Here is a 25,649-nt window from a genome sequence, read left to right as displayed (position 1 = left end):
TTACTGCCATCCGTGGACCAGATGTGTCTAGAAGACATCTCGATTTATGGTTTTATATGATCAATGTCTGAAATCCTTCAACTCAAAACCCGAATGGTTTAAATTGGTGAAGTTTCATGTTCGGGTGCATTGTTTCCGACCATAAGGCCAATGATGGCAGCATAATGATAGAGTTAACATCTCCCCGGTGCACAGCTCCCCCCCAGTTCTCCTTGAAGAACGCAGCTGAGCAGAGCATTCTGATGTGATTGTACCATGTCAGCCAGTGCTTTATCCCCTCCGCGCGAGCATCGCAGCATTCTGTTTCATATTGGTCTCTAACGGCAACGAATGTGCCCGGAATAATCAAAGTCAGCAGTGCGATGTCATCTTCCATTTAGAGCTGCCCATCAGCCTCTATCTCTTCTCCTCTCTCAGATAGCACAGTCACCGATATACAGCTGATATCCACATAAGCACTCCGTACTCTATTCTGCGCTTTCCCGCTGTCAGTCGGACAGAAACTGTTGACAAGTGTAACCAGCAGTGATTGGCCTGTTCACCTCAAGGTCATGGCATAATTACTGTTTGTGTTCCGCTACGTTTCCGGCCGTCTTTTCAAACATGCCCTCACATGGACACGCACATGTCACGCACACCCAGGCAAGCAGTTTGCTGATGTTACCCTGACAAAGAAGCACTGGTTTAAAGTGCAAGCTGACATCCTCAGTCGCGACAAAATATCTGTCCTTTAGAGACTAGCAGGATATTTTTATGTTTATAAGAAGGCATTAACAAAAGTTCTCCCTGATATAATTAAAATGCTTTTAAATATGTTGTGTGCTGGCTTTAAAACAGCTCAATCGTTTCTTACAGCATTTTTATTCTAAAAAAGGTTGTACAATTTTGATCCTAGACTTGTGAAAGTCCATAGAAAGTTTGCATGTGACGTCACTTTCCACGCGAACACACCAAAACACACTCCCTAGACTGGCAAAACCCTTAGCAAAATGGCTGCTTACACTATCAGGAAAAGCAATTCTGCTCAACATATCAGTGTCCAAGGACACCTGGTTCCTATGTAAGTCGGAAGGATCACCATCGAATCCAACTGCTTTTTATTTCAGCAAATAATTGCGTGCTTTAGTCCCGTATTCTTTGTTTCTCCTATTGGAAGCAACCATTTTGACGGGTGTTTTACCACTCAAGGGAACGTGTCCTGGCACTCAAGGGGGCGGGCGTGCTCATGTGGGAAAGTGACGTCAATGCATACCCTCTATTAATACATTTTAATTTTTTGGAGCTGAAGTGTGCTGACATTACCTTGTTTTGTTTTGATATATATATTTTTGGTATATTACAAATTTTAAGTATTTAAGCTGGTGATGTACAAGCTTTTGATTTCGTGTTTGCCTGGTCTAGACTGACCTACATCCACAATCCAGCTTTAACCAATTAAATGAAATGCGGATAGAAATGTCCAAATAAAAAAAGAAATGTCTGAAATTTTACATTGTGCTTCTGCTTACCTGTATATGAAGTATTTATTTATAAAGCCGTTGGGCTTGTGAGGTGGACTCCAGCGTATTTCTATAACACCTGCATCTATAGCAGTAAGCACTGGGGGGTCCTGAGCCAATGGAGCTGCTTCAGGGGTCCGAAAAGACACCCCCGATCCTACACCACAACCATCTGCACACAAACACAAGCAGTTTTTAAGACGTATTTCTATTTAAGTGTATTAAAAAATTCTGTATGACTTTTTATTTTGAGCGAAACAAAGAAAGATCTTTTGAGCAATGTATCAGTGGTTTTGTGCCCATACAATGGAAGTCAATGGGTGCCATTGTTGTTTTGTTACCAGCATTCCTCAAAATATATTCTTTTGTGTTCTGCCGTAGACAAAAAAGCCATACAGGTTTGAAATGACAAGAGGGTGAGTAAATGATGATAGAATTTTCTTTAATTTAATTCCTTTATGTAAGAATACTTCCTGTTTGCACTCTCTTATTTTACCATTTCCTCAGCAAATACATTAAAAACAAGCTGTACTGTATTGTACTGTTTTGGTTAGGTGTCAGGTGAGCACCTGGCTGACAGGCCTGCACTTGAATGTGGTATCCGGTGTATGGGTCCAGTCCCTGTAGCAGCAGGAAGTGTTCCGGTCCAGCCGGGCGAACGAGGGGTCGCTCAGTGCCCGCATTCAGCAGGATGTTGTATTCCAAAGGTGCACTTGAATTATATACACCTACAAATAAAACACAAGCAACGGGTCACGTACAACAACTGATATCCACAGCCAATAAGCAAACGATAATTCTGCTCATTTAAGCAGGTGTAAAAGTGTCAAAACGTGACCGAAGTGTATTTAAGAATCCCTAAATGATGTTGCCAACACTCAAGCAGTTCAACCTGTAAGAAATCACATTATATGAAGAGCCACGTGTACTCGTAATTCTTTTTTAAGTAGAAACACTGACAGACAATGTGTTTGTCACTCCTGGAATCTTTGCCCTTGATTCAACATCCTTCTGGGCAACCAGACGCTTCCCCAATTCGCCCATCCGACCGGTGTCCTAAACACACGGACAGACGCCCACGCACACAGTCTCCCGTAATACATTTAAACTTAAGGATGGAGAGTCGCAGCATCCATGCTTTGTTAATATTCCCATCACTAGCGCCTTTCATAATTTACGGCAACTGGAGGCTGATAGGTTATTCAACATTTATGAGACCAGAGATGTATTCAGAACGGCCTGATTATCTTTACAAATGAAAAAGTTAAATTATTCAACTTCCTTCATTGCCGTCTCCCTGAGCAGATGTAGTCTTTTGCCAGAGATACAAAAACCCGCTGGAATTAGACGACGCTTTGATCAAAGCTTCTTGCCTAAGAAGTTCAATCGCGCAGGTCCCTAAGTTCTATTATTTACAACTAATCACTGACTTTGGAGTTTTTGCACTTTCAACTCAAATGAGAGTCTAATAAGAAATAATGGCACAAAGGAAAGAAAAAGGAACATTCCATCAGATCTAATTCATCAAGCACAGGTGCGGTGTAAAAATGCACCCGGTTTCTGCATTCGGACTTAACCAAGCGTGAGATATTGTAGTTTGAAGCCTTGGATTTTTTGCTCTCCTCTCTCGGAATGTAAAGTCAATAAGAGATTCGGGCTATGTAAATGTTTTCAGTGGGTATCAGGACTGTTTAAGGGCTCTTATGGGGTAATTGAGGTTGTTTAAGAGGACCCTCTCGCTGGAGAGAGCCCTAATGGGGCAATAATAGCAAAAGATGGAACATCTAAGGCAGACAATCAGGACTGCTTGAACGTAGCCTATGAAATCACTCTTGAAAGTGCGAAAACGCGCACGCATACCTTCTTGAAGGAAAACAAATGTGCATACAGATTAGAAAAGAATGCATTCACACAGTTCTGACAGCCACACGGGGTGGTTGGTTCTAGCGTGCACAACAGCAGTCTGGCTGACTGGGAAGGAATATATGTACTGTCAGCCCGCAACACGGTCACAGTGGAGCAAAAGAGAGAGAGTTTACATTTGCTCGCCATGTGGGGGGGCGCTCAGGCCATGTGTGGTGGGATGTGCCGATGAGCCCAAAGCTTCAGTCTCACAGTGTAAACACAGAGACTGATTGATAGAGGAGCTTATGGGCTGCAGTCTGTAATAGAAATTATGAGAACCAAACAAAACTAAAGACATCCAATAGAGCAGGGATTTCTAGTTTTTCGCCAGACTGTTCAAAGCAACAATATAAACAAACATTACTGCCCATGAGCACTTTTGCGCCCTGATTTCTGATAACAATAAAAAAAACAACAACAAGTAAATTACATTTGCTAACAAGTTAAAATGTCTAGCCAGTTATATTTTGGGCAGTGTTTGGTGTAACTGGTTACTAAGTAATTAAAAAAGTAAAATAAGGGAGTAGTCTTATTTTTTCTGTAGTTTAATTACAGTTACTTTGGATGTAATAGAACTAAATACTCTGTAATGTATACAATAGTGGAATTGACATTACAATTTTGAAATGCATGCATTAATGTATCTTTCCCACATTTGTAATACTTAAGTCACTTACGACACTTACTATTTTTATGCTTAATCTCTAGCCAGTTGTGATCGCCCCATGGCGGAATTTCTATTTACACGGCGGAATTCGGAAGAGCAGACCATCTACTTTTATCTTTATGTTCACAATAATAATCTTTTAAATTGTAATAAATTGTTATAAATATTTGGCATTATTGTGTGCTTCTATGAATCCCTCTGTGTGTAATAAGCAGAATGTACGAGCGCTGTGCACCCGCCCATGGGTGCATATTTCTAACACGCTCAACTAAAAAAATATTGCGCCATTGACTTTACACTTTTGACCAGGTTTGCAGTCTATTTTCAGTTCCTCAAAATAGCAATGGGCCAACAATGCGCTTGATCACACCTATTTTTTAGACCAACACACCGATGGGCACACAAATTTGCATTTTCTATTTAAACAATGCGCCGCAGGATGGGAAAATGAGATCTGCGTCGGGCTGAAACTAGCAAAAACACTTGCACTTGCGCCATATTGCGCCGGGTGTACGATAGGACCCTATGACTACTTGAGCCTAAGTTTACCCTAGGTTTCAAAAACAGGGTCACAAATTTGTCTGCAAACTGTTGACCACTTAAGTGCTATACACCAAGAAAAGTGGAATATAAGGTGGTTTTAGTATTTTCGGTGGTTTTGGTGTTCAAATTTCAAGCGAGCTACCATTTAGGGGTTGGAGCTTGCTTGGTTCATGGTTGACCTGGTACAATCAGAGAATCTAAAATAAACTGAAATACATTCTGGTCTATTATGTATTACAAGAAGTACGAACAATATGTCCACTACATTCCGTCTTAACTTGAACTCAACTTTTTGGGGTTTTATATTGGAACACCACATGAAATAAATCAAATCCAAACAAACAAACATATGCGTGTCGTCTGACTGGTTCCAGACAATTGCAAATGATCTTCATGAGTACATAATATCCCATACCTGAACTTCCCCTAAACCCCACAGCAATAGCGGAATGAGAGAATGAATGGGACAGGATTGGACAGTGATGGGAGAGCACACGTAGGTGAAGGGCGAGCACATTACACACAAGTCTCCTTTAAATCACACAAGAGGTACAAAAAGCCGTCACTTAGGTATGAATGCTAATTGATTGGTGGGAGCCATCTACGTCCGGCCCGCACTGATGCATGTACACCGCGACCATGTTGGGCTCCAGCTAAATTACACACAACGCTACTCGTAAATCCCCACCTCTCGTGCCGTCACTCTCCCGGGGCCGAGTGGAGATAAATCAGCCTTGCATGAGTGCTAAATAGAGAGCCTGCATAGTGTATTAGGTTGTAAACATTACCTGGGGGTGACCAGGCAACAAAGATGGAGCGGGGGCCACGGAGGCTGACATTGTACGGCTGAGGAATCCTTTCTGGGGAGGAGACAGGGGTCTGAATGACGTACCCATCGCTAAGGCTGCTGCCCCCACCCGTGGTGGCCTCCAATTCGTACTCGTACCTGCGAAACAAAGACAGATAGGGGATAAATAAGTAAACAACGAAACTAAATTATGCTATTAGCTTAAAAGTCTCCTGTCACAGAAGTTAAATTTGCCTCTGTTTCTGCAATTCTCCATTTCAGGTGAGAGTCGATGCCGCGTTTAATAATTCATTGTACACGAGAGAGGCGGGTGCATTGATTCTGCCATTAAGTCGTGTCTTTCACAGCAAGCACAGTTTAGTTTGAGGATGAGCGTCTTTCAACAGAGCGCTGAGAAGACGCTTAAAGACCAAATGTTGTTGTGTACTGTAAAAGCACAAATGCAACTCTCTCTTAATCTGAATTCAGAATTAAATATTTAGCAGTAATAATAGAAAAAATGGAAACCACAACAATTGACCATTCTGAATCAAGTATTTCATGGAGTTATTTTGTAATTACAGCTGCAGGGAAAAATGTAGAGACCATTTGAAATTTTCTTTTAATCAGCATTTCTAGATGTATTGTGGCCATTTTTGGTCAGTGTCTGTTTAATTTCAACAAAATCAAATCTCAGGAGCAACATTAAGTCATCCAACAGCATGTAAAATGACTGACATCATAATCATCATAATCTTATCACATAAATAAATAATTTCTGAACTTTTCCTAAATACTTAAATATTACTTAACAACATAAAAGGTTTTTAAATGGCACCCATTGACTTGCATTGGATTTCTGTCCATAAAAAGAGGTGAATGGGGTGAAGTGCTGCTTGGTTACCAACTTTCTTTAAATGTCTTCTTTTGTGTTCTGCAGAAGTGATACAGGTTTAAAATGACGAGAGGATGAATAAATGGTGAATGAATTTAGAATTTATATATTTATTTTTAAACTATTATTTTATTTAGCTTCTGATATAAATGGAGCGATTACAATAAACAACATCTAAACTGCCTGTGCCTTTTAATTTCACTTTTATATTAGACTTGATTCATTCGAAAAGTCTCTGCCGGATCGATACGGTGTGATACTATTAAACAGATGACACTGTTAATGCAATGCTGATCAGCCCCTTCACTGTGATCTCTGAAAGGCTTGACAGATGCTCCGAACGAACACGCATGTGAATAGAAAGGAGAGCGTGTGTGCGCGCGCATGTATTAGCGGCTTGATGCAGGTTATAAAAACACTCTGCAGGAGGCTCTTCCTCACATACATGACTTCACAAGATAGATTTGCCTTTTAAACGGAGATGGGTGTCAGTGCAAAGGTCTGAATTAGCAATGTATGTGGGTCATGTTCAACATTAAAGGCTTTTAATTTGCCATAAACTCCAAAGCCGGCCATTAATACCTCCACATTAACTATTGTTCCAACAGTATGCCTTTAAAATAGTCACATCAGTCATTATATACCACGCTCATCAAGCGCAATAAAAGCATTGGAGAGGCATATTTATCAGAGAGCGCTTAACACTCACACACACACACACACACACACACAAACATACACTCCAGAGGTAAGAGATCAGCCATACAGAAACAGTATACATTGCATATTTTAAGTCAAATAAACACAAAGTGGCGAATCAAAGGTGGTGGTGAGCGGCTAACCTGTTTCCCCAGAGGGAGAAAGGTTAATATTTCACTCGTCACAGAGACTTTCTCCGATGGGGAGGTAAGTGACAGCTAATCAACATTGTCATAAATAATCAATGAGCAGGAGTGCTAGCAGAACCCCCCCAGCTCACGGTTAACTGTTTCCCCACATCAGACTATAGCTCTCCGGGTAATGAAGCACTCGTCTGCCTTTGTAACGCTCCTTATTGAGCTAAATTGGAAGAAGAGAGGAAAGGGGAATAGCACAGAGGAAGGGAATTCCTTTTGGCAGGTCATCTGGAATTATGGCAAATTACACGGCATGGCTATCCCGCGGATGGTCTGTGTTAAGCTACACCAGGGAGGTCATGTGACCGAATGACCTGTCCAAATGTCCAATCAGTGGACACAGATAGTTTTGACTGTTTAAATCATATGGAAATAGACCTGCATGATGAAAATGGGGTTAAAAAGATCTTGCGTTCTCTCTCTCTGTATAGATATAAAAATGCACTGAACAATCTCAGAATCACTGATTGTAAAATAATGAAACAAACAGCTTTATCCTGTATCTTAAGCTGCTTATGAGACTGAACCATTGCAAATATTTACACAATATATTGTGCAAACTAACTCATTATTTATCATGGCGTGCCTCTGTGCATTTTTGGATCACAGCCGACCAACAGATTTGCCAGATGCCAAGGTATAATTATAAATAACAAGACTGGTGAAAGAAATGAATTTCTGTAACATATCAAAATTTATATATATTTTTTTGCTGATTTATTTTTTGTCCAATGATGATCTAGTTTATATCTTTAGTTATTTGGTACACAGCTAGACCATAGCCATCTTAAAGATTACTTTTTTATTACTTTACAAAAGACACCTTATGCCAATCTGTCAGACTCGTGTTCAATGCTTTCATCTTACATAAAAGTAAAACATGTGCTGAATGGGGTCAGGTGAACCCAAAACAGGTCAATTTGCCCAAAGCATTCTTAAAGGGATAGTTCACCCAAAAATGAAAATTCTGTCACCCTTTATTTCAAACCAGTATGAATTTCTTTCTTTTGCAGAACACCAAAGAAGATATTTTGAAGAATTTTGAACAACGGTGGTACCCATTCAATTCTGTTTTATAGACAGACATCGAATTCAAGTCAATGGATTCTGCTAACATTCTTAAAGTTAAACACGACCTGACTTAAACTTGTTTTTCATCTTTATTCCCATAAGAGCCTTTAAGTTTCTGTCTCCATCAACAGTAGAAAAGTTCTGGGTAGCTGTGCTATCCCGAGTCACGGGGGGAACGCGATCAATGCGACTTTCCGAGCCAATGATGCTGCTCATTGGCTGGCCTCCCTGCTCGCTCCTCTTAAAAACTTTTAATGATTTGGTATCAGAGCAGGTCTGTTACCAAAGAGCTCTGTTATTGTAGAGTCCCTGGATTCTTTAAGACACACATAGGATTAGATGGCATCGAGTATCAAGTGCTAATGGCTCATAGATAGAACCTGGTGTTGGGCTGAAGGCCAGCGTCTGTGTAGCTCGTCTCTTCTCCGTCGCTGCTGAAGACGACCACTCCGTCACGCAGCAGCCGATACCGGGAGATTAGGCCGTTGGGTTTGGACGGCTGGCTCCAGTACAGCTCCACTGCTGAGGAGTTCACCTGTATGTGCCTGGGAACTGCCCATATGTCTAGACCGATCAGAGATTAAGAGACAGATGCTTGACAGCATGCCAGGATGACACATTTTATTTTGTTTCTTTATAATGTAGTACATAGATTTTTTTTAAACCCTCTGAAATGTTCACATTTTCTGTGCCTTTACAGAATTATTACAGAAGTTTAAACAGATGTAAATAATACAATTGAAAATGGTATGGAGATTCTTTCTACATTTCTATCTCTCTCTCTCTACAATATACACACATGCACATGCACACATACAAAAGTATAATACTACCTAAGAAATGAATGTCACTTTATGTAATTCTATAAAAACTTTAATGTTTTAATGAGAGGATTTGTTTGTTTGCATGTTAGTGACTCAATATAATGTTTGTGTATATGTGAGTGCAATAACCTGCTGGTGCATCTTCCAGTGTGTGGCCCATAGATGGCTGACTTGCTCCGCAGCCAGCTGCAGTGCATGCCACAATAATGAAACTGTAGTTGGTGTGGGGCTGCAGATCTAAAAAAAACATATAAATACAATGCCTTTAACATGCATACTGGATCACACAATTATTTCTAAAATGTTAGGTAGTTAACAAATATACCGTACATGATGGTGTGACATAGCAAACATTTATTTAAAAAGCTGTTATTATTATATAATAAATTATATTAATAATATGAATAAACTATTTTATATAATAAAATATATGATTAACATTTAAAATAAATTAATAACAATTAAGATAAATCTCTCATGCTAGTTTTTTGCTGAAACATTTGCACATTTATTTGTCAACTAACCATATTATGTTTGTGTGTGTGTGAGTGTGTGTGTGTGTGTGTGTGTAGATGATTACTATAAATAATACAATAAAAATGCATTAATATTTAAACATCTTATACAGCTGATCTAAACATATAACTGTTGGAAATGTGTCTGACATGACACCAGTAAATATTCAGGAGTATCTTATAATGAGGTTTCAAATTTTTCAAATAAGGTCTAAAATAATGTATAAGTATAAAAAATACTCTAATCTAATCTTTCAGCACAAATACAAATCGTTATTTTTAAAATGTTAAAATAAATACAAATTTAACTTATTGTAAAAATATAACTTTTCACTGTATATGAATAATTCTAAATCACATATTTGACATTACAAACGTATATTTAAAATGAATTAAAATGATACAAATGAAGGTAATCAAAGTAAGAGTCATTTACTGTCTAACAAAATACCATTAATATTAGGATACAGCAGTCCCAACTCTAAATCTGGTTCTAATACCGAAATATTTCAAATCTCCCTTTAATCATGAACTCTACACACCCAATAAAACCGCGCCTGTGTCCGTCGAGCATCGGCGCACAGTGCCAGCTTTGCCTCTACATCTGGAGAAACTCACGCATCCTCCTGTTTAGTATGCCTGCTGGCCTCTCTCATTTAACCCAAACACAGATCAATGTTTTCAGAACGTTGAGCTGTGTTTGGGTTAAGTAAAGAATTCTGTTGAGCATACTAAACGCAGAGGACTGCAGCTGAACTGCCTTTAAAGCCTAATTTCACAAAGCGGCATGCAAAACATGTCCAGGTGTGTATTCTAGAAGGGTTAGGCTATTATAACGTTGAGGGGTAAATTCTTAGTATTACCCGTTGAGCAAGGCCGAGTAATACCCACGGTTTAAATCCAACCTAATTTAGTGATCAGTCTACTCTTGGGAACCTAACAGGAATATTACATTATTGGGATTATAGTGTAAAAGAAACATTTAGGGAATTTAGTGAAATAAATATTATACAATCTTTTAGACTCCAAATGTATTTTTTCATGTGGGAAAATTAAACGTAAAATAATAAAATAATGTTAATAAAATTAAAATGATTGTTTCAGACATGGACTTAGAGTTGCAATATCGCATGTAACAAAATAATAAAGTTGTAAATAATAATATGTATGTATATGTAAAATAAAAAATTATTCATGAAAAAATCTCTGTTTATAATGTCACACAAGATGTAACAATCACTTTTTTGCTCTTGATATAAATTCTCATTCAAACTCAAGGGGGCACTCTTAGCTTGTAAAAGACACTTGCACCTTTACTCAAAACTGCAAATAAATAAATAAATCCAGGTGCAAAAAATGATTTTAGCTAACCCTACGAAGCACACACCGACCCATTTGTAGCACGCGGCTAACACAAAGTGAAACAAAGCCGTAACTGTCATCCAAATTGCTCTGTACAGCACGGTGAGGACGTGTGATGTAATAAATGATATAAAAAGGTCTTTTATTGACAACCTGCCATTTATTGTTTGCATTAGAGAATATGAGGAGATGATGGCCGATATGTGCCATCCCTGAATGTGGAGGCTTGATGAGAAAAGGTCTGCAATGCTTACTCACCTTACCTGCCACATTGATAAAACCTCTAAATAATTAAGTGCCCACTTCCTGTCTACAATTACTTAATGTTTTTTTTCTGTCTGGAGGGGATTATGAAGCGATCTGTGGGCTCCACTTGTCGGCCAAGCTAGGAGACTACCCATGATGCCTTTTATAGGATCAGTTTCCCCCCCGCTCACACATAATTTAGGAGGCAGGTTCTTCTCTTCTATCGGACCTCAGTGTACCCTGATAGAACGGCTACACACGGGAGTCGGATAACCCAGGTATAGGGAATGCTGGAAGATGCCGGTGCTGCCCACGAACTAAGTACTTCATACACATACGCAAACTTTACACTAGATATTATCATCAGATATTAGTAAACACAGTAAAATGTAATTATTAGAATTAATTGTATATTAATAATAGACACACCTAAAATTATTTGCAGTTATAAATAAGTTAAAAGGTGTAAGATCTGGTAATAAATACAGAAGAAGTTTGTACTGCATATTAAAAGTCATTAATTTGCAACTGTCCAATTAGACGGATGACTTGCAACATCATTTATATAATTGAGAGCAATAAGCACTGCAATAGTTTTTTCTGCAACATATTTTAGATTATTTGAGAAATCCAAACTTTTGCATTTTATCTGATAGGCATAGAGTATATAAATTGACCTGCAACAAACAACACTATTGCATATTGGCATTTCTACTGTTTTTTCAGTTTTATTTTCTATACTGATTTAAACAAACGATAACATAATTTATTACAGTAAATACACTAATATTGTAAGTTACAATAAATGATTTAAACAAGCCACATTTCATGTAAAAATGTAAACAAATCATCCTGTTCCCCATTGAAATAAAAGCGAACAATACTGACCCCTGGGACAGCATTCATTTTTATTTATAGGCAACTAAAGCTTTACATTTTTCTATTTAATTTGTCAAACTGCATATTTCCCAATGTGTTAAAAGTTAAAACTCATAACGATTTAATTATTGATGTAGTTCATTTGGTCTCCATTCATTACAATAACAAAGGGGACAGGAACTGCCTTTGTCATTGCAAGTGCTGTCGCATGATAAGGGCCGGAGCTCACGGTGTGCGTGGACGTGCACAAGGCTCCGCCGTTACAAAGGCGAGCAAAGAGATGTTCGAACACAATAAATTTTCAATTTACAGTATGTATCATACACATTTCAGTTCATTTTAGCCTTTTTTGATGGTATGGATTGCAATGTGAGCTCTTTGCAACCAAAATTGCATTCATGTTTTTTAACAAGCTTAAAAAAGAAGGCAAGGCTGTAATCCAGTGGCTATGTGGCGTTTAAAGTGTTTAAAGTTTTGTAGCCACAGAGAAAGCAAGCAGGAAGCTTGAACAATATACAGTGTGTGTGTTTAATCATGTCAAGTGAGGGAGCACAAGAAGTTTAAAGGTTTTAAGGAGCACGAAGGTACTTCGCAGCAGCAGTCGATGTGGAGCGCAGGGACGCACAAAACACTGGAAGGATTTACCAGCTCTGTGCAGAGGGACATGGAAGTCTCGACTCGGATTTACAGCCTCTCCACAAAGGGAACCTGGAGCAAAGGCATTTTGCAACCCCTGCCAGCGACTGAACACCGTCGCCGCTGCTGCACCACTCAGCCAGAGAATCCGCCCACGCCTGTTACCACCCCCAGCCAAGTCTTAAACACGCCACACTGCCAGCCGGCCAAAAATGGCATCAGATTTCCTCCCTCTCGGCTCCCCAAGACTGGCTGATTGGTTTGTCGCGTGCCGTCGCTGCCAACTTCAGGGCCTTTAGAGGAAAAGAGGATTCAGAGAGCCCCTCACCGGCGTCAAAAATATATTTGGTCAGCTTTGACTTGCCCCAGCTGATTTCGAGCTTATTTACAAAGAAGCTGCGCTTCCCAGCGCTCCCTTTGGAGTACACAGACAGACAGTGGCTGATAGCTGATGAAATGAGGAGGGAGGTCCGTTCCTTCATCTTCTGTCCAGAGAAGACAACAGAGAACCTCAGAGAAGATTCCTCACGAAGAAGAACAAATCCACTGTTTTTAGGCTTTACCGTACCTTCACATATAATTTAAACGGCACAACAGAGCACCAAACATTTAAAAATAACTGAAAATATTTCGTCCTGGACAATTAGCATGTCATTCTTTCCTGCTTAATGTAATGTTAGTATTCCCTCTCAGAGAAGTGACTCCCTGCACGCGATTCATTCAGGATTAATCCTGGCTGGAAAGAGATCAGACGCTCCCGAAACTCTGTGCCTGACTCAGGTTTGATAATCACGACGCTGATAGTGTCGATGGGCCGGAGTGAGCAGCGCTCTTTCTTCTCCTCTGTGCATGAGTTATGCGTTTCACAGCCTCTAGAGAGAGACACTTACGCCATATGTGCTGTTTGCACAGGGGTGCATTTATAAGATGATTTAAAAGAATTAAAATACAGCTAGTATTAGCCTTGCAATTTTGTATTATTATTTACACATTTTTATTAATTTTAAATAATAATACTAATAAATTAAAATTGTAAATATGCTTTATAAATTATACAATATAATCATCAATAATCACTCAAAAGCACATGAATATATTCAACTATAAATAACGTTGTTGTTATCATTAATACTGTTAACAATAATCGATTTATGTACTTTATTGTTATATTCAAATAACAAATAAACTGTATATATTTTTGTATGATATAAAAATAATAAATAATCTTATAAATAATAACAATATTTTCAAGAACGGTAGAAGATTGGTGTATCAAAAAGATTAGGTAAAATTGCCCCCGAACCCCTAGCGATATAATGGAAAATGGAAATCTTCCTTGGAACGCGATTTGTGAGCACTTAATCTAAATCCCTCTCTCTGTGTGTGTTGGCTGTTGTGCAGCTGTCCATTGCCACGCGGGTCGGGCGATGCTGAAAGTGGGAGTGAGCCCCGCGCGTACCCTTGTAGTGGTGACGGATGGCTCGGGGCCAAGAACACTGCTCCTCTCCCAGGCAGATAAAAGAAGCCCCACAAATCAGCAGCGGTCTCAGGAGTGATGGGCAGGCAGGCTGCTCATTGCGGGAATCAGGTGTAAATTCAGTCATTAGATGGCTTCCAGAAACAGCATGCATAAATAAAGGCAGGGCACACGGAGGAGACGTGGCGTATCCCCGCTCCCGATCGCTCGCTGCTGCAGCCGTCAATGCCAGCATGGGGCGGCTGCTCTCCGCTGCTTAACTGATACATCACTCGATCTTTGCACTGTATCTGTCTTTACTTTGTCTCTCTCTCATTCAGTATTCAATAACTCTGTTGTGTTAAAGTCATAGTGCTGTCGGGTGAAGCGAAATTTTCTTAATTTCATGTTTGACAGCTCAGAAATGTAATACTCATTAACATATTATTTGTCTGTATTAATATCATTTGGCATAACAGCAAATGGGTAGCTGGCATTAAATGTGGTCACACATTTGGTCATTTGATGTACATCTAAACGTTAGTGATCCAGATTAAAACGTAAAAGGCAATCTTGAGTCCTAAATACTGCACATATCCAAATGTCAAAATATTCCATCACTACTTTAAATAAGTTTAAAAATAATAATAATAATTTTATATTTACATTCATGCATTTGGCAGACGCTTTTATCCAAGGCGACTTGCATTGCATCGTATTATACATTTGTTTTTGACTATGTGTAATCCTCTGGGATCGAACCCAAGACATTAGCGCCATGCTCTAACCCTTGAGCCACAGGAAAGCATGTAAAATAGAAAAAAATCTTCAATAAAATTTTACTTAAAGTAAAATTTTCTAAAGTAGAAAACAACCAGCACTGCTAAACGTCCTTTAAAAATAAGCACACCATCCAGTACCTGTTACATTGTAAGCCATCTTCCCCTTTTTATGTGTGTGGATGACTCCGACGCCACTCTGATTGATGTAGTACTCCCGGATGATGCCGTTCGGTTTTGCGGGCGTAGCCCAGCTGATCCTCAGGGCCCTGGGCCCCAGTGGACTCACCACCGGAGCACCAATACCCTCAGGCTCCCTCTGGATAGTCACTGCCACAACCTGCACACACACCAAAAAGAATTACAGAGCAATTTGCCCTAATGGAGGATTGGATATCCTGCTCTAATAGAATGTCACTAGCGCTTTCAACTCTTGTCTTTAGGAGTGGCAGACTATTAGGAAAGGGCCGCGAGAGGTGGTTAAGGTGTTTTTTCGGCTATGCGTAGGCCGGCCCGGCGCTGGCCTGATGTGCTTGTGAGCCCACAGAGTGTCCAAAAAGATTAAATCAGGTTCCTCATTCCCAACAACAGAGCTGGCCGAGCAGGGTCCCGCTGAGCGACAACAGGGTGCCCCGTGGTAATTGCTCCCCTTGTATTGGGTTGGACAATAATTGCAACTGTTTGGGCAATGCTTGCAGGTGTACAACTTAATCCCACTCCACTTAAAAACGATCGAGCACGGGTGAAGAAGAAAGAAGCAGTGGATCATTGGCGGCCAATTGGTGTGCCGGACGAGACCCTGCAGCTGGTGCGGAAAGAAAAATGGACCTAACACCGGTCTGAGCGGTTCTTTTTACTTTGCCTCTGGCACTTTGGCCGACGGCCTGGCAGATTTGTGTGGTTATTGATAATCTGATCCTAAATAAGACATAAAAAGAGAAGATAGACAGGTTAGTTTACTCTTTCATCTGCTGAGCCCGTGACATCTTTTACAAGGAGACAACAAATATGGCAGGAAGTCAGCTGTTGCTCGGGTTCCATTAGCTTGCTATTAGAAATATCCTGTTTACTCAGCAATAGCTTCATAACATGAGAATGAAAGTGGGAGTAAGGTTATGGTTATCCTTTACAAGTGTTTTGCAGCTTGGCGGTACAATGCTTGTAAATATACGTGCAGGTAACCTTGTGATAAAGACAAAGGACAGTAGGAAAATATTACTACCGCCTGTATAGATTTGTAAGCATTTATTTGATCTGTTTTGCAAATCACACACACACAAAAGCTCATAAGAAAACTTCATCAATGATCCACCCACAGGTGTCTGTAACTGTGACCACTGTTATAATGGTTTAAGATAAATGAATGTCAGTCAGAGATCAACTTGAATGTGTAAATGTTAAAATGAATTCTTGTATCACAATTTAATGTGCAAAAATATTTTTATAGAGCTATTGTAAAGTTATTTTTCAAAAAGTGTGAAAATAGTCAATACCGCCCAGTGCAACATGGAGTCTGTTTAATTGACCAATGGCTAACAAAGGAAGTGTTTGGGTTTATTTTTTTTTTATTTTTTTTTTTATTTTTTAAATAAATGTTTTGAGCTGTGGAACATATTTATAATGTGTCTGCATAAGACATTGGAAAATGTATTTTGTCCACACCAGCTATAAGGACGATACACAACAAGCTAGAACGGGTTCTATTCCACTTCAGATGCCGTAAACGTTGGTTCAACACTGTTCCAGAAGAACTCCCTGTTTCAGTTTCTTTAACAGTACACACAGGTTTGAAAAAAAAGAACGGCAACAAAAAATGTATAAACAAATCAAAATATCTTTAAGGTGTAATAATGTATGTAAGATTTCAAAAGAAAAAAAAGAAAGTGGAAGCACCTTTAGAGATATGAGAAAAAACTTTTTTAATGTTGGTGTTATGCCTTCAGGTGTAGACACGCTGTGAGGAAGTAAAAATGTAAATATATAGGGATTACTAACAGTCAAATACAGACATAATAAGCAAATAAACTCACATTGGAGCTGTCTGTGCAGCCAGCAGTAGTACACGCTCTGAGCTGGTACATGTACTCCTGAAAAGGTTGGATTCCCCCCGCATCCGTGAAGCTGTGATCAGTACCACGGTAACGTTCCTGTCCATCACGCAGGATCACATAGTGACTTATCTCTCCTATCATAACACACACACAGTCAAAAAGAGACTTCAAAACTCAATCGGTTTCAGTGCAGAAAACCGGTGCACTAACTTTCTTCCAAATCACAACAGATTGGGTGGCAAGCGGTTTGATTAGAGCCCAGACCTAAGTCTTAATGAGCAATCAGCATGTTTCTTTACATATTAAGTGGCCCAGAAGTTCACTAAAACCAAGCTTGTTATTCTCACTTAGCGTTTATGCGCATGTGAAATTCCACTCCATTAATTATTCTGCCGAGCTATGCAGATTACGCCTAATAACAGTCAGGTCTTCAGAGGAGAGATGATAAAACAATCAGCTAGTTCCAATCTGACAGAGTCGTATCATTACAGCTCAAAGTAAAAACCTGCTTTTGGCTTTGTCGGGGAAAATGTGACTGAATCTTCCGAGAGTCGCAGCTGCAGGCGCGGATAAGCCAAACTGATTCACTCCGTGATTAATCATTTACATAACGAAACCTTCTACTGAATAAACATATGACAATATTACCATGAGATCGAGAAGCTGAGTTAACTGTGGTATCGTCAAAAATGATGTGCTTTGATCTAATCTTTAAGGAGGTGAAAGGAAAAAATCTATCTTTCTGGTGGTATAGAGATATAAAAAAAACTGCGCAACCACTTGTTGGTAGTTACCATTGGGTTTCTTAGGGGTTGACCATTCTAGATGGACGATGTCATCACGAAGGCCGACATGGCTCCAGCTAGGAGAGCCAACGCCAAAGGGCACATCTTCAGAAGTAGTGACCAAGTAGACGGGGCTAAATCCACGACCGTAGCTGTTCCATGCACCGATTCTGTACTCATAACTGGTGTAAGGTTCCAGTTCAGTATCTGAAATGATACACATGATTGAGAATAAAATGAAAAACCTGACATTTCCTTTATGAAGGCACAGAAGAATCTTAAAGGTGTCCTGGTCTTCACTTTAAAACAAGACATTTGAACGATTAAATAAGTAACCAGGGACACTACATTTCCTGTAATAAATCTTGAATATGTTTCGTCAGACTGCTGGAGGCATGATGACAAAATACTCTACTTATTAGAACAGAGGACAATCTACTACAGTCTTGCAACAAATTAACTAATTGAAACAACAATCAGGTTGGTTAGTTTATTTACAAGTAGTTACAAGTTACCTCAAGTAGTTCCAAACCTGTATAAATATATTTGTTCTGTTAAACACAAAGATAGATATTTAGAAGAATGTTAGCAACTGACGAAACCGATTGATCAAGCTACTGTCACTTAATCATTCACAAAATAAAAACAATATAACATCTGCAAAAATAATGCACAAAAGATGTGCATTAGATGTACACCCATATCAGCAATGGCTTTTTTCACATAAATAACATGCAGAGATAAATCAAGTCCAACATTACCAAAAATGCACATTCAAAAAGTAAACAGTAATTTTTATTATCATGTTGACCAATCTAGAATGTTCCACATAGGTCTCTGGTGTTTGCCACACAAGCAGGAGTAAGCCGAGTCTTTCATGTCTGCATGGCTGGCAAACCAGTGTTTGTGCAGCATTTGTCCGAGAACACTCGGAGTGTCATCTTTCTCCGGGGTGTGGGTATGTGGGCGTGAGAAACATCTGGAGGAGCGCAGGGCCACTGCAGGTTTATACGCTTCTGCCCAGATGGTGGCACAGCTCTGAGTAGAATCACTCTCCTCATGCCAGCCAGGCCCCCCTCAACTCCAGCATTAGTCTTGATTAAACAGACGTAACTAACCAAATAAATAACACCTCGGCTGAGGTTGAGCGAGTACGACAGGCCAGTGCTCCTCTTAAAAAGATAAATAAGGGTGTGAGTCAAGGGCCGCTCCAAACACCAATCTTGAAAAAAAAGTAACGATGAGATTGAAATAAGGGGTTAGAGTTATGACTCGTGACAATTAATACACGGTAAAACATCTGTTAGGGAAAACGTTAAATATGGAGATGTTTTTAGTGCGGGGAACACTTCAGAAATGATTTATAATTGACGCCTTCTTTGTATGTTAGCGGAGAAATTCAAAGCAATTGTATTTATATTAAAGGATCATGTTGATTCTAGAGTAATGGTTTAAAAGGAAATTGTATTGTTGGACTTATAAGTTTTAATACTTTAATAATAAGCTTGTGATAGATTTGTTTTAATTTTTTTGCCAAATTAGTACAAAAATTAATCTATATACTGTATATATAAGGTCAGGAAACCGGCATTTATAATAATCCAAGAATTAACAAAATGCTGTTAAAAATGATGGAGATCCTACCAAAAGTATATTTTCTACCCATATGCTGTTAATTGTTGGTAAAATAAATAGCTGTTTTATACAAATTAATATATAAAATTATGAGATACACACAAGCACACATGCACAATTTAATCATTTCTTAAAACGAAATGTGTATGCAGTGTACAGTATATGTATAATGCATATTGCTGCTGTCCTTGTGAAACCTTGTATCTTGTTTTGTGAGATTATTATTTTTTGCCATAAATCATTATTATTAGTCACTGTTTATGTTTGTCACTGGGTTTTGCAAATATGTAACCAATAAAAAGTATTAAAAAGTGATTATCAACTTTGCAACACATTATGAAACCATTTTAAAAGTACAGTGATTTTTCGATTTCCTGAAAATCAATTTGGACATATAAGGTTTCCGAAGGACACATACAATATTTAAGTTTTAATTAATGAAAATATATTTTATTTATTAATATGACTTATTTTTATTAATACTCTTCTTATTTTATTAATAAAAATGTAATGACTATTATTTACAACAAACACTGCAAGGTGTTGATCTGTGTACCTGTGAAACTGTATCTGTTTGCCACTCCACTATACACCGGCTCCTCTGAGGATGGGCAAAGTTGGCTGTGGGCAGCAGAAGACGATGCTGATGTTTGGGTGGAGGCGGAGTCAATGGCAGAGGAAGATGGAGACGGATACTGCACGGTGACAGCCTCGCCCGGTACCCAAGTACAGATGGACAGCGCCGGGCTAAAATCACACAAGCCGCAGTATGCTGTGGCGGCCGCCGATGCAGGACACACCGTACTGGGTCGGCAATTCTCCTAAAGGAGGCAAGCGCACACACAGGCTCATTACTGACAACAGTCATCAGAAAACTGTTGTGTGTCAAACTACTTCAACCAGCGGGTGTATGTGGAGTCCTCTGTCTCAATAAATAGCACGGATGCCCCTTAATGACATAATTACAAGTTAATGACCACCATCCCAGTTTTCTTTTCTTGGTCTCTTTCTTTTCTTGGCGAGCTCAAGCTGAGCGCGCGATGAGCTTGTGTTACTGCGAGCAAATCTGATTAATGAAGTGTGACTGCGAGTGCCTGCGTCCTGAGGAGAGGAGCAGATACATCACGCCTCTGTGCCTCATATTTCCAAACTCCACTTTACACCACGGCAGCTTGTGTTTTCAACTCGACTACTCTATTTAAACACTCCTGATGCATAACGGTTTGTAAGTCAGCTGGTTTATTGGAGCAAAATCCGGATGTGGGTAATAGAAATAGATGTAAACAAGATGGGAGCCTTATTCGCTAGACTTGCATTAGACAAAATAACTGTATGTCAAAATATTTGCAAACAAGTTTTTACAGACAAATCACGGCTATTCAATTATTGATCGTGATTCATCTCTGATTAGATGACAGGAGAGACTCAACTGGACAATATCCTGTCAATAAATCCAAAAAGGTAAGGAGGGGCCAAGCCATATAGTGATTTTAATACTATGATAAGAATTTTAAAAAATTAAACACAATATCTTACAGGCAACCAGTGCAAAGAGCTTAGTATTGGAGTAATATGGTCCAGTTTTTTAGTCCCTGTCAGAGGTCTTGCCGCTGCATTTTGTTCCATCTATAACCAGCATAAAGCTGATTGGCTAATCCCGTAAAAATGAATTACAATAGTCTAGCCTTGATGTTAAAAATGATTCTGTCAAAGTTAAAATAGATTTTACTTTAGCTAAAAGCGGGTGCTGAAAAAAGCAGGATGTTACCACCTTTTTCATCTCCTTGTCAAATTTGAATCGGAAACAAATCCCGGCTTCTTTACCCAAATTTTTGGAGAGAGTATTACATAGCCTAGGATTATTTGACTAGGAGAATCAGATGAATCAGAAATGATGTATGTGTATGTGTTTATAAATACAAAATGAATACGCACAGTGCACAGACATGTAAACACAACCTTTTATTCTGCATGCGATTCATCGCGATTAATCATTGAACATAAGTTTGCAAAGTTAGCCAGTGAGACCCAGTCCGTCTTTTCTCTGTTTAGGCAAAGCATTTTCTCAATCTGACTTTGAAACACTGATGTGATGCTACAAAACTCTGCACTAAGACATTTTGAGAAGTATTGCTGGACAAAGGAACAGTGAATATGTCACTCTGAGTGAAATTGTTAATTACCGGTATGAGGATTCTGGCCGGGGCTCTGTCAGCACAAACAGATGTGAGTGGATTGAAGGCAACTCCATTACAACACTCATCTTCCTGATCAATCACCTCTGACCAACAGCACTTCAGTGACGCCGTCCTGTTCTCCAGTACGTTGACTTTAGACTCTCCGTCGGGTCCCGTGCAACACCAGGAAGTGGATGTATTGATGTAGTGCTCTCCACAGCAGGCGAATCCTACACACATTCAATAATATACATGATTTTAATTGTGTTTTAATAGACAAAAAACATTTCTATAAGTGCTGTCAAATAGATTAATCATGATTAATCGATTTCAAAATAAATGTTTGTGTTTATATAAGATATATGTGTGTCTATTTATATGTACTGTATATATAAATGCACACACCTGCATGTGTATATCTGTGTATATATAACAATAGTTTATTTACATAAACATATATAGCTCATATTTAAATATAATTTACATTATGTATAACTATAACTAATTATGACCCATATTTTCTAAATATATACATGTTTGTTTATGTATTTTTATATACACGCCACACACATACATATTATATAAACACAAAAATAATCGTGTAAGTCAAAAATTACATTGTGAAAAATTTCAGCAGGTTACAGTTGAGTATTCCTTGCAATAGGAAATGAAGCCAGACTTGATTTTTTACATGGAACTTTATTGCTGCATTATGGTTGGCCACAAATTGTTATGCAGTTTTTTAATTTAACAACAAGTCCAATATTTCACATTCTCAAAACCCTAAAATACTGAAGAGTGTTGCTTGTTCATGAAGCAGCACTTGTGAATGAGCAGCTGACGTGTAAAAGATGCAGACGGCCGTGCTGCGTTGCCGCATGTGGAATCATCTTCACCTGGCGATGCGGCCACTGTCTCCTCCCATCAGCCATCAGCGCTCAGCACCCACATCTGCATCCTCTCCTATTACCTCTAAAAGCATCACCACGTTCTCAAAGACCTGACTCAACACACACCCTCAGCTATGTTAGAGAGGCGAAAAATGGCTTACGCATTTACATTGACAGCCTCTGACAGATCACACAAAACTCACGTTTCAACATGTTATGAAATAAAGTTGTTTTATGAGTTTCAACAAATGGTTTTGATCCTTCGGCAGTTGAATTATGATTGGTTTTAGGGGTCTTAGTAGGAGGAAAGGAAAGTAGAACTCTTTTCCCAAAAGCAGTTTAATAGTCTTTTAACAGGAAGTGACTCCTGGTTTATTTCCTTGGGTAAACCATCACTACAATAATTACCCTCAACCCCCAGTATGATAAATTGCTAATTGTTTAATACCGTAATCAGCGTTCATTCTTTGCACAGATAAACTGTGACAGCGCCATTAATTTAAATAGTAATTTCACTTAACGGCCAAAACGGCGCAGCAGATTTTTATGCAACGTTTTCTAGGGGCCGCATCCATCACGGCTCTGCAGTGACATAAAGACGTCTGACGTGTTCTAACTCACTTAGGGACAGCAGATGTTGCAGTGCTGCGTTTGGTGGCAATTCCCAGGGTGCATTACTTCAGCTCCAATGACTTGCAAATAAACAGCTCAACAATTTTTCCAAAATAACTCTGCCATCCCGTCCCTTCCCAATACCTGCCCCGCTGCATTTTTCATGATATTTTATTCAAACGGGAGTGAACTTTGACACCGTGACCCCAGGCCCGGAAAACGTCCCTGCCGCTCCTCTCCATGCTTGACCTTGGGCTGTCAGCTAAAATGATGCACTTTCCTTCATCTACGCTTTATGTCACACTAGAAAAGAAGCTGTCGCCGCCCCCTTCCCAAATCCGGCGTAAAGTCGCAAAAACACAAGCGCCCTTTCAGCTAGCACTTTGTTTTTTCAAGCACCGCAAAATGATTTAGCTAATCTGCAGATTTATGATGGATTTGCATACATTCATTAGAGCGCAAGTGAGCGCAAGCAAGCATAAGGTGCTTAGACTGTGTGAATTAAGGTTCATTCACTTAATGATAAGCAAATATTTAGCATGCAATGAACAACTGATAAAAATGGGTGCCGTGGCTTACGCCAGCCTTTGGATACCAAACTGGAAACTTAGAACAAATTAAAGCACTTTTTAAAACAAAGATGACTGAATACATTAGCGTTCGCTGCCAGACACGCTTTCAAAGTCACAAGTAAAAGGACTTCATGGCCATTGTGACCATAGAAAAGGAAAATCGGACAAAGCTATCAGACGGCCACTTTAAAAAAACATCTCTCCCTAGCTATTTTATTCATTTATTTTTTCTAGGTGTTCCTGAGGGAGAAGTGAAAGGGTAGCACATTAAACTGACTTTCTTCCCTGGCCTGTGTCTTCAGTAATGTGCGTATCATCCATTGGATGCTGCTTCATTTGACAGAAAGTGCTTCTGTAGCAGGAATGTTTTCACTGTTCTTTGGCGAATCTGAAAAGTGAAACAAAGGGGGCGTATGCAAGTTTGAACACAAAACTTTAAATGCACATGACGGATACGAAAACAGATACTACTTTTGAATATGATTTAGTTGGTAGGAATCCAGTCTCTGAAACTCACTAAAACTTAATACAAATTTGATCTAGAGCGGAAATGAAAAATATATACATATAAACTGAAATATCACAAAAAAGATTCAATCACTCACTTTAAAAATATACTGATATTACTTTGAGAACTTTTAGCAACAAAAACACATACACATACTGTATCATTTTAGTACCTTGAATTAAACTAAGTACATGAATAAGTCATTCATTTGATGAATGAATAATATTTGTTTGTTCAATTAAAAATGTATTATTATTAACATCGGAAATGAGAGCACTCAAATCATCATATCCATAGCAAGTAGTCTCTGTTCAAAAGCAAGCATACTCAGCTCAAAAGCAAGCATAGGTCTACTCCATTCAAAAACAGGCAAACTCTATTAAAAAGCAAGCATGCTCAACTCAAAGGCAAGCATACTCTGTCTGAAAGCAAGCATTTGCTCAAAAGCAAGCATACTCCGTTTCAAAAGCAAGCAAACTCTGTTCAAAAGCAAGCACTGTACACTCTGTTCAAAAGCAAGCACTGTACACTCCGTTCAAGAGCAAGCATACTCCGTTCAAGAGCAAGCATACTCCGTTCAAGAGCAAGCATACTCCGTTCAAGAGCAAGCATACTCCGTTCAAGAGCAAGCATACTCCGTTCAAGAGCAAGCATACTCCGTTCAAGAGCAAGCATACTCCGTTCAAAAGCAAGCATACTCCGTTCAAAAGTAAGCATACTCCGTTCAAAAGCAAGCATACTCCGTTCAAGAGCAAGCATTCGTTCAAAAGCAAGCACTGTACACTCTGTTCAAAAGCAAGCACTGTACACTCCGTTCAAGAGCAAGCATACTCCGTTCAAGAGCAAGCATACTCCGTTCAAGAGCAAGCATACTCCGTTCAAGAGCAAGCATACTCCGTTCAAGAGCAAGCATACTCCGTTCAAGAGCAAGCATACTCCGTTCAAGAGCAAGCATACTCCGTTCAAAAGCAAGTATACTCCGTTCAAAAGCAAGTATACTCCGTTCAAAAGCAAGTATACTCTGTTCAAAAGCAAGCATTCGTTCAAAAGCAAGCACTGTACACTCCGTTCAAAAGCAAGCATACACTATTAAAAAGCAAGTACTGTGTATACTCTTCTCAAAAGAAAGTAGTGTATTCTCTGCTAAAAAGCATTCAAAGGCAAAAAGCGCTGATGCATTCTGCATTCAAAAATGCTGAGGAGCCTCTACTTTTGTACTTTTGTGATCAGTGGGTAAGCAACACAAAACGTACACTGTTTACAGCTTGAGAGTATTAACAGCCATAATCAGTGGTGATTAAGGTATCTCAGAACAACTATAACAGCATCTAAATTGAAATGGAACGCTTTATATCCGTATTATCTGTAATCCATTTTAACAAAAACACTCGGCCGCTGTTTGGAAATGATTCCATCTCTGGCATTTGTGTCCCGTCATTTGCAAAGACCGTTTTGGCAG

The 25,649-nt window shown here is 39.2% G+C and overlaps 1 protein-coding gene across 1 annotated transcript in view; it reads right to left on the bottom strand.

The window, feature by feature from the left end:
- The window catches only part of ush2a (Usher syndrome 2A (autosomal recessive, mild)), a gene marked incomplete at its 5' end in the record, with an annotated part of 183,421 nt that overhangs the window by 31,565 nt on the left and 126,207 nt on the right, over window positions 1-25,649 (bottom strand). The window contains 10 exons of the mRNA XM_079458478.1: window positions 1,509-1,671; window positions 2,069-2,227; window positions 5,403-5,560; window positions 8,644-8,827; window positions 9,217-9,324; window positions 15,102-15,300; window positions 16,991-17,145; window positions 17,806-18,003; window positions 19,988-20,252; window positions 21,615-21,838. Coding sequence (XP_079314604.1) covers window positions 1,509-1,671; window positions 2,069-2,227; window positions 5,403-5,560; window positions 8,644-8,827; window positions 9,217-9,324; window positions 15,102-15,300; window positions 16,991-17,145; window positions 17,806-18,003; window positions 19,988-20,252; window positions 21,615-21,838 — 1,813 coding nt within the window. The remainder of the gene's footprint in view (window positions 1-1,508; window positions 1,672-2,068; window positions 2,228-5,402; window positions 5,561-8,643; window positions 8,828-9,216; window positions 9,325-15,101; window positions 15,301-16,990; window positions 17,146-17,805; window positions 18,004-19,987; window positions 20,253-21,614; window positions 21,839-25,649) is intronic.

This window comes from Barbatula barbatula (assembly GCF_947034865.1).
Source record: "Barbatula barbatula genome assembly, chromosome: 6".
NCBI lineage: Eukaryota > Metazoa > Chordata > Actinopteri > Cypriniformes > Nemacheilidae > Barbatula > Barbatula barbatula.
The sequence above is the reverse complement of the archived record's forward strand: the minus strand, read 5'-3'. Positions and strand labels throughout refer to the sequence as shown.